The sequence below is a fragment of the Daucus carota genome, chromosome 5, assembly GCF_001625215.2.
Source record: "Daucus carota subsp. sativus chromosome 5, DH1 v3.0, whole genome shotgun sequence".
Lineage (NCBI taxonomy): Eukaryota > Viridiplantae > Streptophyta > Magnoliopsida > Apiales > Apiaceae > Daucus > Daucus carota.
The window spans coordinates 3,764,261-3,779,189 of NC_030385.2; the positions used below are offsets into that span (position 1 = coordinate 3,764,261).

The 14,929-nt window shown below is 33.2% G+C and overlaps 1 protein-coding gene across 4 annotated transcripts; it reads left to right on the forward strand.

Moving 5' to 3' along the window:
* Positions 1 to 1,188: 1,188 nt before the first annotated feature.
* LOC108223863 (uncharacterized) lies at positions 1,189 to 11,492 on the forward strand. 4 transcript variants are annotated; one of them, XM_017398312.2, is made up of 11 exons: positions 1,330 to 1,488; positions 4,603 to 4,752; positions 7,683 to 7,788; positions 7,866 to 7,980; positions 8,143 to 8,200; positions 8,291 to 8,412; positions 8,490 to 8,564; positions 9,052 to 9,324; positions 9,882 to 10,105; positions 10,504 to 10,713; positions 11,135 to 11,492. In XM_017398312.2, exons 2-11 carry the CDS (start codon positions 4,649 to 4,651, stop codon positions 11,234 to 11,236), a joined length of 1,389 nt encoding a protein of 462 aa, XP_017253801.1. In that variant the 5' UTR covers positions 1,330 to 1,488; positions 4,603 to 4,648; the 3' UTR covers positions 11,237 to 11,492. The 4 variants fall into 4 exon arrangements, with proteins under 4 accessions (XP_063950199.1, XP_017253801.1, XP_017253802.1 ...); XM_017398313.2 differs by having other exon boundaries at positions 7,686 to 7,788; XM_064094129.1 differs by lacking the exon at positions 4,603 to 4,752 and having other exon boundaries at positions 1,189 to 1,488.
* Positions 11,493 to 14,929: the final 3,437 nt, after the last annotated feature.

Here is a 14,929-nt window from a genome sequence, read left to right on the forward strand (position 1 = left end):
AAAGAATAAAACATACTCCCTCCGTCCCACCAGACGCATTTTGAGGTTTTCATAAAGTATAGTTCAATAATGTTTTTTTTTTATTTTTATTTTTCTGAATAAAAATTTAAACATCAAACTTTTTTGAGGATTTTTTTAAAAAATAAATATATAATGTAAGTTTTAGGAGTTTTAAAATGCTTGCCAAAAAGAACCCGGGACGGAGGGAGTAAGGGTCTGTTTGGGATTGCTGTTGAAAATTGCTGTTGCTGTGAGTAAAAGTGCGGTTTACAAAAGTGCTGTTTACAAAAGCGGAGACTGTTTGATAAACTTGATTTCAAATGTGCTATTTGAGTAAAAGCTGAAAACAAATTGTTTGGTAAATTTTTTGTTAAACTGCTGTTTAGAGTTATAATTATAAATAAAATAATATTTTATTAACATGTTTTGGGGTTCTATTGACAGCTGTAAAACTATAAACTACTGTTTTCTTTAAAATTTAATTGATTATTTTGTATGATGTATGAGGTTTTTTAAAAAAAAAGATGCTATTAATATATATAATTTTAAGTAATGATATAAAAATCATATTTAAAATAGAAAATCATATTGGTATAACCAATAAAATTTATGGCTTTTTATAAAATTACGATATTCTATTTACAAAACTACATAATTTCTGTAAGATTTTCAACAGTAACGCATCATTTATATTTTACACACAAATATAAAAAAAAGCAATTCCTTATTAGTAACATACAATATTTTTTTATGTGATTTAGATTACTTCTATTTTATTTGGAACACCAATATTAATTCTTATATTCATTTAAAAATTATATAAAAATCTATAACATTTACCATATATACTACTTACGTTTATTATATATATAAATATATAATTTTTTTCTTCTATTAATATATATTACTCAACAAATTTAATTTCTGTCTCTATATTATAATGAAATTTTTTTGGACAAAATTTAAAAACACCAAAAAGATATAACTTTAAAATTCATTTAAACAATATTTATTTCAAATATTTTCATTTAAATTTTTATTAGAAAAAATTCAACAACCATCATGTGTACCAACAATAATCCCAGAATATAATAAAACATGTGTTATATATGTGTTTTGTTATTTTGTTTTAAGGGCTACATTATATTTTATAAAAAATAGTTGTTTGTGTCAGGGTTTGATGTTGGGGTCTGTAACAACTGCGCGCAACAGCTGCTTTTGTGAAAAGCAGGGGTACACCAGCCGCTGCTTTTGGACAAAAATTGTGGTTAGAAAAAGCTCTTTCAGATTTTACCAAACACTTTTTTACAGCGGTTTGAGAAAAAGCTGCTGTTGTGGTTTGGAACCACAACCCCAAACAGGCACTAAGCAGCAGTTATCTCCTAAATTCAACACTTCGTGCAAACATATCAAGAGTAATACCCAGACTTTGCCTCCCTCGCGTCCGAGACCCAATCTCCGACTTCTTCTCGCTGGGTATCATCTCAGGTATCGATCTCAACTTCCCCTCTCCAGTCTCCTCTCACTTTCTTCATTTTCCCCGGCCTCTTTTTCCGTCTCGCTCGTCTCTCTATTCCGTTTTGAGTTATTGCTCGGTGTTTGATTTATTGCGCGCTTGGTGTTTGGGGCTGGTTGTTAGGTAATTAATTTTGAGTCAAAAGCCTTTGCTGGGTGCTTAATTTTGTCACTGCATTTACTTAATTTGTTACTGCAGCTTAGGTGTTTGATATATTGCTTGGTGCTATACTATAGTTAAGGGGCCGTTTGGGTGAGCTTAAAGGAGTAGAAGTTAGAAGTAAGATAAGACTTATAAGTGATTAAAGTGTTTGGGAAATAAGTAGAAGCCCTGAAACAAAAGCTAACATTTCTGGCTTTTTATAAGTGCTTCTTGACTTATTACACAAACGGTACAAATAAGTGCTCATAACTTATAATCCAGAAGTTGGACTTATAAGTCTTAAACAAACACCCACTAATTGTGTTTGTGTGCCTGTTGGAATCAATTTGATGCTACCTGCGTTGGAAAGAATTTAATGTTTGGGTCTAGTGTTTGTGTTATTGACATTCTAATCTTATCAGTGCTAAATGGACTACATAGAGTAGTCATGATATTTTTCCTAGTTAATCCTGTATTTGGTAAAAAATTACATATCAGGAGAACTGAACTTTGACAGAAATGAACAACAAAAAAAACTGAAAATACTGATAGCAAAAAGTTTTATCAGAAATCTCAGATTATTCCTTTGAGTATGCACTGTTACTTGTTGAATTACATATGTAGGTGCGGTTTTTTCTAAAAACAGAGACCTTACTAAATTAGACTTGTTAGTTTCATGCAATTAAACGGAATGGACCAAACATTGCTGTTCAGGAGCTGCCCTATTGTTTAGTATATGATCATCTCTTTTGAGTTGTGATGTGTACAATTCATTCAGCATTAATAAGGTTCTCAGCTACAATTATACATCCCCAGGTAGCTGCTCTTTGTACTGCCCCTTTAATTATGTGAGACCTGAAGTGATTGTCATTTTGTGTGTTTCTTGTAATGGTGGAAAAGTGAATTATATTTTTTTTAGGCCTTGGCTATGTTGTGGAAATAACATTGCCATCAGGACCTGCATATAGAGGCACTGTTAGAACTCTGGTTTTAGAATAAAATTTACCATGCCTGTACTTTAGCCGTTGATGTTAGCAGGCCCATAAACATAATGTTGTAAGAAATGTTACAGCTTGTTCTAAATATAAATCAAAAAAGTAAAATTATAAGTGTGTTTTAAATATAAAACATTGGAAGGAGTTATATTTAGCACATGATTAAAAAGTAAAAATAATTGGAGGGCGTAAAATTAGGGTGAAATAAAACTTGTATTTTATAAACCTCTGATATCTCGCTAGGCTTCTAACAATATGATTCTTTAGAAGAGTAAGGTGATTGCGTCTACGTGTGAATAGTAAGATTTTGTGTATATATGAAATGACAGGATTCCAGGTCTTTCAATTTTACTTGACTTAAATAACAAATCCACAATCAATAAATCCGAATTAAAAATCCACAATAACCTTACTACATAATGATATAAAATAATAACAAGTAAAGTACACAATTACTATATTAAAGGGGTGCAACTGTTCCAGCTACTAGCTCCCCTGATAACTGAATTAAGAAGTAATACAACTGCAATAGTAGATAAAGAAGGTGCACATATGTGGTTCCGCTTATTACAACTTTGTGGAGTGTCCTGCTATAGATAAAAATAAATATATCTTCTAGTGTTACAAGAATAAACATTAGGCAACTGTAAATGTATAAAATAAAAAAAGTCCTTCACACATGCAATTGTATAAGAATTATGATATTGAGAGTAATCACAGGAATGAGTCTTAATTTTTTTAACATATGTGATGATTGAGCTGAATTCTGAAAATCACGGCCAAGAATATGGTTGGATGGATTCAAAGTAACTACTTATAATCTGGAGCTTATATTGTTATGCCGATAAAAACTTACAATCACGTAGTCATAGAAACCTTTGTTTTAGGGCAGACATAATATTAAGGTATTGCTCGAGTCGAAATGCATTAGAAAATAATGACAATATTATGATGATGAGTACCTAGTGTTGTAACTAGAGTAGCATAACTTCTGCTATTAAAGCACGTCGTTTGAAACTGGAGTTTTTGTTTTGATTTTCTGAAGAAACATCATGTAACGGTGTTGGTATGCATAAACCTACATAATAAATAGAGGTAGTTTGTTTAGCATTCTGAAGTGTCACTAAAGCAAACAATAAAGCGCAATACAACTGGCTGAATATACCGGTGCGTCTAGTAGAAATCTAAATAGTGTTTGGATCACTGTTTTCACCCGAATAAGAGTAGTTTTTTGAGGATCATAAATATTAGCATTTAAAGATGAGTTATTTGTGGGACGTATCTTATGTCCTGAAAAAAATGAGCAAAGACACACTTCTTTGGGTCATACAAAACAGCAAAAAAAAAAAAAAAGAGGTATTAACTCACCAGTACATGCTGAAGAAGGCGATAGAGGACCCAAAGGAACACACTTACGATATGTTTGTCACTAAAACAAAAACTTACAACACGAAGAACTTACTAAACATCCATGACAAAGAGGAGAAAACGACACGTAATTTGTAAAGAGTTACCTTTATGCTCCATTAATTACAGTTATGTTGAGTTTGATTCCGTAAAGATTTAAAATTTGAATTGAAGAAGAAGAAGTCGTAAACATGGAAACAACTTAATTGTGGCTAAAATCATGGCGCATTTTGCTGAGAAATTTAAAACTCTCTGCAAATACAACAAATTTTAGCTTGAGTTATACATGAAACAATATACAAATTATACAAGGGACTGGGTACGGGCCTGATCCTATTCGAATGGGTCTATCCGAAAATTTATGAAAAAAATTTGCTCCATTCCTAGGTTTGAGAAGCTACTTAGATTTGAATTTTGTAATTCATAATGGGCCTGACCATGTAAATAGCGTCAATAGCAAAACGAGGCCTAGCCCAGCACAATATAAATGGGCCAGAACCTGTAGCCTATATAGATAATAACATTCTTTGGGCTTGTCCACAGATAATAACACCAAATGGGCATGTAAACGGAGCAATTAGATAGTTGGATGGCGGGAATGAAAGAGGCGGATAATCAGAAAGTGACAGAAGATGATAACGCAGGTTCATCCTTCGTGTGGGACTGCAATTCTCAGCTTTATTACCATGCTAGGTTGTATTTCTTATACACAAGTTGCTTGGGTTTTACTCGTCTAATTGAATTGATATAGAAACTATTCCTACTGCTTTATTATTTATCGAATGTTTGTATTTTTGGGAATCTTTTGATATTTAGTGGATTGGGGGTTTAATTGTGCCTATGTGATTTTATACTTAGGAGGAGGTCCGGTTAAAGGGAATTGAACCTCAAACCCCATGTGTGTTGTTATACTTAGATACTCATTCTCGTTCTTGATTTTCATTCTCACTCACGATTCAGACTCCTTATTTTGCCTCAGAAAATACGAAATGATAGAGTACTGGTATTATATCCTCGATGCACTTACCTATGGATCACCGTAGGTCTTACAGGAATATGGAATGAATTTAGTGTGGAATGACGAATCTAGGTTGTCTGGTTAGCGACATGAATGGAATGAACTCTTCCTCCGTCCATTCTATTACATCAGAACCGTTGAATGTCATCCCATTTAATTCAGGAATTTGGGATTAGTTGATTCCTTCCAAACACCGCAGCACTACTGTAGAATAAGATTTTTGATCCGGATATTATACTTAAAAAAATTATGTATGGCGATTTAAATTATTATAAAAATATATATTATTTTTATTCCATTCCAATTGAATTTTAACTTAGACAAACAATTGATCCATTCCCACATCATTTCATTCCTAAATGCATTGCATTCCCCATTTCATCTCATGTAAAGTGAACACAACCCAAGCCTGACTAAGCACGTCCAGTTTGTAACTAGTTCTGCATTTATAGGAAAATCATCATCTATTATCGCTCCCATGGTTGTTACGTCGGTAAGTCGAGTCGAGTCGACCGGAGTGTCCGGCAAGTCGAGTCGTGACTAGTCGACACTAGTCGACAAAGTATAAAATTAGTAATTTTATATATATCTACATATTCTACACTTCTACACACAATTGACTGCACAAATAGGATTATAGGAAGCAAAGTAAACTAAGACAGAGATGCAGAATACATACTTGGCCAGCAGAAAACAGTACGCAGAGAAACAAAATACATATTGTTTGACTGTGTGTATATATACATACAACTATTCTGTGTGTATATACATATATGACTCAGTGAGTCTGTGTACATATATGTGTTATATATACCTTGGGCTGGGTTTTTTTTGCAAATCTGGAACCAGTCGGGCGACTGGGTCGACCAGTCGGGTCGACAAGTCGACCCAGTCGACCAGTCGTGAACCAGTCGAGCGAAATACTTACAAACAGCCAGTCGAGGAGGCCAGTCGACCGTCCTCCACCGACTGCTCGACTAGTCGCGACTAGTCGAGCGACGTAACAACCATGATCGCTCCAATGTCATCAAAGTACATAATAAGTCTATGCTTTTTTGTTCATAAATTTGAAAGTACAAGATGTCTGTAATTAGGGTAATAACCTGTTTTTGTTGACTGTACAAGTCTATAGCAGTGTGAGGGAGAGAGGGGGGGGGGGGGGGGGGGGGGGGGGGGTTGAAGATATATATATATATATATATATATATATATATATATATATATATATATATATATATATATATATATATATATATATATAGCACCTTGCAGAAATTTTCTGCTTCCAATTTTACTAAATTTGATAAACTTAATTGTTCGTGAGTAGTAAAACTTTGTCTATATTTATCAAACTTGGTGTAGCAAGTTAAGTACATTCGTATTCTGCTTTTATTATTGTGACTTGTAGTTTTTGATATAAAGCAGATTGTAGGTTAAATTGTGCTTGATTTACTTAGGCTATTTAAGTAAGGGATAGGACTATAATTCTGTTAAAATTTTGCTCTCGTGTTTGTTTGGTAAAAACCTATCTGGTATTAGTTAAAAAATTGAATTCATTTAAAATATCGATCACATGTTTGTTTTGTTGATTAATTGGATGAGATTATAAACCCCTCCCCCTCTAATACTTGGTTGAAGGAGGGAACAAGCTATTTATAAAGATATATATAGCACAGCACCTTGCAGAAATTTTCTGCTTCCAATTTTAATTTTGATAAAATTAATTCTTCATAAGTAGTAACTTTGTCTATATTTATCAAACTTGGTGTACCAAGTTAAGTACATTCGTATTCTGCTTTTATTACTGTGACCTGTAGTCTTTGATATATAGCAGATTGTAGGTTAACTCGTGCTTGATTTACCTAGTCTATTTTTGTTTTATGGGATTAAGTAAGGGATAGGACTATAATTCTTTTAATTGCTCTCGTGTTTGTTTGGTAAAAACCTATCTGATATTAGTTAAAAGATTGAATTTCTTTAAAATATCGATCACATGTTTGTTTTGTTAATTAAGGGATGAGATTATAAACCCCTCCCCTCTAATACTTGGTTGAAGGAGGTAACAAGCCATTTATAAAGGAATATTATCCCCTCACTACAATCCCATGCAAAACAAACATAAAACTAGCAAACTTAAGGGATAGCAGTCCAATCCCATGTAGTATCCCTCAAAACAAACATATGATTAGAGTTTAAAGGATTATAATCGTTCCTACTCTTATGCTTCATTCTCAAATCTCAACAGCCACAGGAATCACATGACTTAAAGATTATAATCTTTGGGATTATATTGAAAAGATTATGAAGTATGGATTATAATCTCATGAAACAAACATTCCTTGGTGATCAACATAAGTCTTATCGGAGAATACATTTCTAACACAGAGAATTACTAAGCATGTTTGGTTTGTAATTCGTACTAAATTTATAGGGGATATGCTATTATCGCTTAAATATCATTTTTGTGCTTACGCAATACTTTTACTTCATGAAACTAAAACTACCTGACGACTTTTTATATTTTTTAAGAAGATATACTCTACCTTGCAGAAATTTTATCTTTTTTATAATGTGTGACCATCTGTCCTCATTCGATCTACTGCAGCAGTGGATTTTATCATGATCCAAACGCTGGTTGGTACTATAGCACTAGTGATGGACTTTATTACAAATTTGAGGATGGAAATTATGTGCTACTAGAATCTGTCCAGGTATAATTGGGCTATTATTGTTTATTCTATATTATATTTAGTCATTTGCTGCTGTGTAAGACATGGTCAAATCTTAGACTCAAGATGAAGCTGGTATCCACACTCAATCTCCAGAGGATATTGACCAAATTTTGTCTAAAAACAGAGAGTCTAAGGTTAGTATGGAACCACATCCCGGCGAATTTAACACTGGTAAGGCTGTACACAGTGTATTTCTCAAATTTTTGTTGTAGCTTAGTTCTTTTATGTACAAGCTATTCACCTTCTTAAGAATTATTTCTGTTCATCTGCTTGATAAATGCCTAACCAATTTACTTCACTTCTTTTTTAAATTTTATCTCTTATTGTTGTCAGACACGATGGACAGCATGGACAATGAACTACCTGAGAATCCACCTCCGCCATCTGAATGGTGTGTTTCTATCTCTAACCACCCCTATGAATCAATCATTGTAGTTGTTCTGATTAATAATCTTGCCTAATTTTTTTTAATCTGTTGTAGGCTAGAAGATTCTCTTATTGAACTATATCTATCGGGTTACTCCAATAATATTGCTGTATGTGGCACAACGGCGGCTCCTGATGACAAAATGCTTGAAGAAAATATTGCTGTTTCAGTTGAAGGTATGTCTGAATATATCTTTTCCAATTTGAAAGTAGTTATATGCCTTCATCAGACGTCAAATCTCTTCTTTAAGCAGGTGCAATGACTGATGATGCCTACACTTTAGAAGAAGGAGAATGGATCCCCAATGAAAATGATTTGATTGATGAAGGTTTGTGTTAGACATTAGGTTTATTAAAGAAATACTCCATATATATAAATTATCCCGGTATTGATGATAATTCTTTTGAATTTTGATATTGAATTTACTTTCTTATCTGCATTTTCTTAGTTCAATGCCTGCAAAGAACTGGACAGAATTTTTTATTAATTTTTTTTGTAGCAACCGCAAGAGAAATTATTCAAAAGTCCTTGTAAAGTGTTTGTTTAAGTCTCTTCTGATCTCCTTATGTAGAAATCTACTTAATGTCTTATGCATTCTAAAGATATATGCCATACCTCATATAGCATGTGGGGACAATTGGACAGATACATTTGAACTCTTTTTATCTAAGAACCAAAATTAGTTTTTTAGAGGTGATTTATTAGCAAAATTTGGGAGGAAAACTCTAATCTTAATAATTATGTCCATGCATACACCTGTAATCCTGCAGATGGCCAGATGGTATATCTCCGAGTAATATATGTATGCATTGTAGGTGCTTTTCAGGATGAGGAAAACTGGCGAGCACAGTATGGTCAAGTAATCGAATCTTATGAACAGGTGACAACAGCTTTTCCAGTAGTTGACTTGTGGGACTGGAAAATGGTGAGAGGAACTAAAAGGAATGGAAATGGTGAGGTTGCCAGGCTTATTGGGCGATTGGTGAGAAGGTCCATAAAGCTTCATCCTTCAATGGCGTCAGGAAGTGGTCTACTGAAAACCGCTCCCATATGCGAAGCACATCTTGACCTGGTACGAGTTACATCAGGTTTGCCATATCTCTTATTATCGTTTGGAATTGATTATCAAAGCAGGATCTAATCGAGTTTTCTTTTATTTTTGTATTCTTTTACATGCCTCGTGAACATAGGGAATCTGTAACTTGAATTGAAATTTCACATCTGTAAGGCTGTACGGTTGAAATTAGTACTACTTTTTTCATACCAATTTTAAATAGAATCAAATCTGATTATTGTGATTGCAAGTAATTTTGGAAAATAAACTTGGCCATTATAGCTGTTTATACTCAAAAAAGAGTTGGGATACCTCCTCTTTTACAAAAATTACACCCTTGTAATTTTTTATATTTTTTTTGTCAGAATTATACCCTTGTATTAAATCTATTACAAATAAATAGTAATTACATATAGTATTTCTGTGCGCGCCTAAACACATTACTTTATGCATGTACATAATATATTTAAGGGGAATATTCATTTTAAATCTTATAGTATGATATGATCCAATATCCTTCCACTCCTTCATAGAAGAGATGATAATATTTTTCAAAATTTTGGTTAATGGCATACTTTTTTCTCTACACAGGTCAGGTATACAAGTTGAGGACTCCAAGTGCAGCATACTTGTCATCCATGCAGATTTATGATTCTTCCAACCCAACGAAAGATTGGGGTTACCCTCAATTGTCAAGTAAAAGACCTATTCAGAGACCATGTGAATCAGGTGGAAATTCTGAATCAAAAATGATACAAGGGGATCCTGTTTGCAAGGATTCTTCAGTACAAGGGCAACTCTCTGTAGCCCCAAAGGTAAGTTTTTCAATTGACAACATTTAGTGTTTTTACTTTTCAATATATCATATCAGTATATATAATAATTGTATTTTGTTGTAGAGTGTATATGTATTATGAGTTGCTTTTAGCATTGTCTGTGGATGTTATGTGTTCTGTTTACTGATTCTCTGATACTAACACAAAAAACGTACCTAGAGTTGAAAGTTTCTGCCTGCCGGGTAAAACCGACTAAATTTGATATGCGGATTTCTTTGGACAATTGAACCATGGACAGATAGCGAAAAACTGAAAAAAAATATATATGCATGATGGTATTGTATACTTGCACCTATGATGTATATATTTGATTCACTATTCCAAACTTTAGTTTGCTTATGTCTCTCGTCGCCTTGCAACTTGTTAATACAAAGCAGACGTATAGAGATAGGGCTGCTGAGAGAAGATTCTTGCATGGTGGTTTTGGAGTGGGTCCAGGACAAAAAAGTTCACCCTTCATTGATGATCCGGCACCATCATCTCCTGTTTTTGATAGTCACGAGGTGGGTGCAGCTGAATCCTTGAACATGTCATTTGGAGCTGGTAGTTATGCAAGAAAAATTCTCGAAAGCATGGGCTGGCAGGAGGTAATTTAAACACAAATTGCAGTTTTTGCAGTTGTAATATTAAAAACAAAGTTAAGGATCACATCTTCGCTGCTTGTTTGGATGGAATCTTGCGTTAGTTGAATCCCTGGGTAGACATATAAATTTTGCTCGGCCAAGTTAACTTGATTGGATGTGGTTGTTATGATCATTTATGAAATTAATATTGAATAACATGTGCAATGTCCTGTGTTTTTCTTTATTGGTCATTGGATGATGTTATGCTGTATTCAAATTCTGAAGGCAGTCTTGATATTTTTTCTTGCTTTTGGAAGTTAAAGACAACTACCAGAGATCCATTTTCTTGTGTATAGGCAACAAAACATGAAACTTGAAAGTGAGCATTTTCAGAAATGAATAGCTCATTCATATTGAATAACCTTGACTTTATCTTACTGTACAGGGAGAAGCACTTGGCAACAGTGGAAAGGGTTTGATAGAACCATTGCAGGCTGTCGGAAACAAAGGAAATGCAGGGTTGGGATGGGATCATGGCAGAAGATAGCTAATCCACTTCAACTAAAGCATTTTAAGGAATTGTGATTGCCTGGTGGCAAAAGCATCTGCTCCTCCCTTAACATGTCAGGATCATAGGTTTTAATCCTTCCTCGCCCTCCCTTATACTTCAAAATAATACTCATAGTTTGAAATGTAAAATGTCTGAGCAAAGCAGATGCTTCTTTTGAACTTCAAATTCCCCCCAACTATAATGTTATAATGGATGAGTATGAGTATCGATGGTCTAATAATTCTTTCCCTCATTATTTACGTGAACTTATGATTCTTACAAAATAAGTTATTACCCTGTAGAATGCATTATACTATAAATATGCTGCGTGAGCCAATGATGCTTCCAAATTAATCTTTTATTTGTCACATGCCTGGTGTTCAACAAGTAACTAATACGCTTCACCGCAAACATATAGCTAGAATAAAATGATATTTTCTATCAGCCATTCAAAGTTGTCTTGCTTGTATATATATTTTTATAGAGCTACAAGTCGAAGTCCACATCTAATTATTGGTGTTCTGTGGCAAAAGATGACTCAAGCTTATCTCTTGTTTTGTATGTTTAAGTTTGGAAGAAGCAAGGAACATCTGGGGAAAAATGGTGATCAAGAGTGGGATTGTCAATTAATTAGTAAATTAATGGCGTCTTTAGAGCCGAAAGAGGTAAAGCTAAACAGGTCATTAACCTTGAAATTAGTGAAGAACATTCGAAAGAGACCAACTTGAAAATACTTTGGATGATGAAAGACAAATAGCTACATCAAGATTGATTCAGCCCACTCGTGCTTATGGATGAAAAACATAAACTTTCTCTTCGGCTTAGTTTATGCAGCAGCCCACCCAGATATTAATTAAACATGACGGTAAAATAACAAAAAGGAGAAGCGCAAATTGAAAAGAGGTTTGAACGGTCAAATAACTATTAATTATTACTCTCTTCATTCTAAATTAGATGAGCTCGTTAACTACGGGAACTCAATTTAAAGTTCATTGGCCGTATAGCTATATTATTTATTTTTAAAATTTTATTTTTGCAAATAAAAATTTAAATATGAAATTTTCGTTTACAAAAAAAATTTAAGAAAATAAATTTCGAAACTAGACGGTCAATGCACCTTAAGTTAAGTGTCCAAAGTCAACTAGCTCATCTAATTTGGGATGGAGGGAGTAAAAAAATGTTAGAGAATTTAATAAACTAAGAAATTATTAGCAAATATGTGGGGATAAATAGTGAAACATCCACTTAACAATAAATTAATTGTTCACGGACACGGCTAGTGTTTTGACGGGGAATTTTATATGTATATAAAGTTGAGATTGCGATTTGCACTGGTACCTAATAATACTGCATCTATCAGATTACCTGTGCAACTTGGATGATAAAGATTACTCTTATTTGTCAAGTTGTTATTTTGGTCTAAATTCAATAATATTTACAACATAAATGTTTATTAATTGCCACCTGAAACAAAAAAGTTGTTATAATTTCCGGAGTGAAAAGATAAAATTGCCATATTTCATAATATTCTTTACAGGTTTATTCAGATTAATTGATTTAGAAGAATAGTAAATGTTGTGTTTGGTTGGGGTGAAAGAAAATGAAAGGAATGGAATGAGATTTGAACTATAATTTAGTTGAATGTATGATAATTTCATTCTCTTCACATTCCATTCCTATCACCCTTGACTAGAGTTCAAACCCTCCATTTTGTGAAGGAATGCTCCATTCCTTATCATACTTATTTTCTATCCAAATCTCATCATACAAAATTTGTCCCTCACTCACTATTTTCAAAGTTATACCTCCTACATTTTATTCATTTCTTTTATTTATACTCATTCTATTTTATTTCATTCATCCCAACCAGACACAACATAAGTATTTTGGACAATGGGAGTGGGGTTATGAAACAAATGATGTGGGCACATAATCATATTTTTTGAGACAACGAGGTTGAATGGTTGGTTCATGATTTCATACGAATCTTACCTTAATAATTGCAAAGATTATAATACTCGTTATGTTTCTCACTTACGTCTTTCAATTTTGTAGAAGTTAAATTGACAAAATTTTGATTGAAAAATAAAAATATTTATTTATTATTTAAAAATCAGAAGTTACATTTTAAAGTATATTAAATGTATTTATAGTCATATATTTTATATTTTTCTAATAATATAATAAATATAAATTTTAATCAAAATATAATTAATTCAGAAACATGTAGCATGGGAGGGAAGACATAATTCAAAGAAAAATTAATGGATTCAGGAGCTTACACTATATGCAGGGATATGATGACAAGTACAGAGCTGCTCTAAAATGATATACACCCTCCGTCCCTCTCAATTCTTAACATTGGGGACGGGGCGTGACACGGACTTTAATGCTCTTATAAAGTATAATTCTATAACATTTTTTTAAAATTTTATTTTTCAGAATATAAATTTGATGTTTAAATTTTAATTCAGACAAAGAAAATTTTAGAAAAAAGATATAGAACTATGTTTTATAGACGCATTAAAATGCGTGTCGAACAGTGAAAAAGAAATGTTAAGAAATGACAGAAACAGAGAGAGTACTTGATATCATTAGGTTCATCAATAGTATATGAATTTTATGTGAAATTCTGAATTTGATCAATAACTTGTTTGGGAGTTTGAATTTGGATTTCATTTAAATCCAGATATTCAAATACTAATATAAATCTGAAAATTTGAAATGACAACTAAAATCCTGTCATTTGAATTCCATCATTTGAAATAAAAATGCACGTTTCCAAACGGTCTCTTAGGAAATTTACAAAATATACTACTTTTTGGATATTATTTACAAATATACTACCTTTCTCTAAAATCTTGTAAATATATCATCTTTTGGATATTATTTGCAAATATATCACCTCCTCTAATTCACCTTTTCATTTCTTTATTATTTATCTCTTCTCCTCTCACTTTACTCTCTCTCTCACTCGAGAATCAAATCAAGTCGCTCCGAACACCTCCTGTCTGTTGCCGACTGCCGGTCACCTGCTGGACTATCCGCTTGAAATTCGATGGGTCAACTATTATAAACGTCATCGTCGTATTTCGCTTCAACGCGCGGGACCTCCACTTCGTAATCTTCCGATTGGCCACCCCATTCCGGCGTCTCGCCACACTACTATATGGGTCCGACCCGGACACACTTGGGCTCTTCGTCAACGATGTCGTCTGGTCGGCCTGCACAGGCTTGGTTACCACACCCCAGTAGTGCTATAGTTCAGCATGAGTAATTCACTAATTAGTATCCCACTTCGTGTTATTTCAGAAATTCATCTTAATACCACACCTCAGTAGTGTTGTAGTTGTGAGTGAGTAATTCACTAATTAGTATCTCACTCCGTGTTATTTTAGAAATTCATCTTAATAACTTAGGTGGGTTTGAGGGTGCCTTTAAACACCTCCAATTCTTTTTTTCTTAGTTGATTTTAGTTGGTTGTTCCTGAGTTGATTTCTATTTTGTTGTTTTAGTTGCTTTTTAGGTTGTAATATTTGGTCTCGCGAGATATTCATTTTTCTGTCTTTGCAATCAATTGCAATTTATTATGCAAATAAATATAATTTTCAATATTTTTTCAAAGTTGCATCTATGGTTACATATTGTTGGTAGCAGTTGCAAATATGGTTGCATATACAACCACCGTAT

Coding starts and splice junctions, on each gene's coding strand:
- LOC108223863 (XM_017398312.2), top strand. CDS start 4,649: ATGGCGGGAATGAAAGAGGCGGATAATCAGAAAGTGACAGAAGATGAT. Junction 8,201..8,290: donor CCACCTCCGCCATCTGAATG/GTGTGTTTCTAT, acceptor AATCTGTTGTAG/GCTAGAAGATTCTCTTATTG. Junction 10,106..10,503: donor AACTCTCTGTAGCCCCAAAG/GTAAGTTTTTCA, acceptor AATACAAAGCAG/ACGTATAGAGATAGGGCTGC.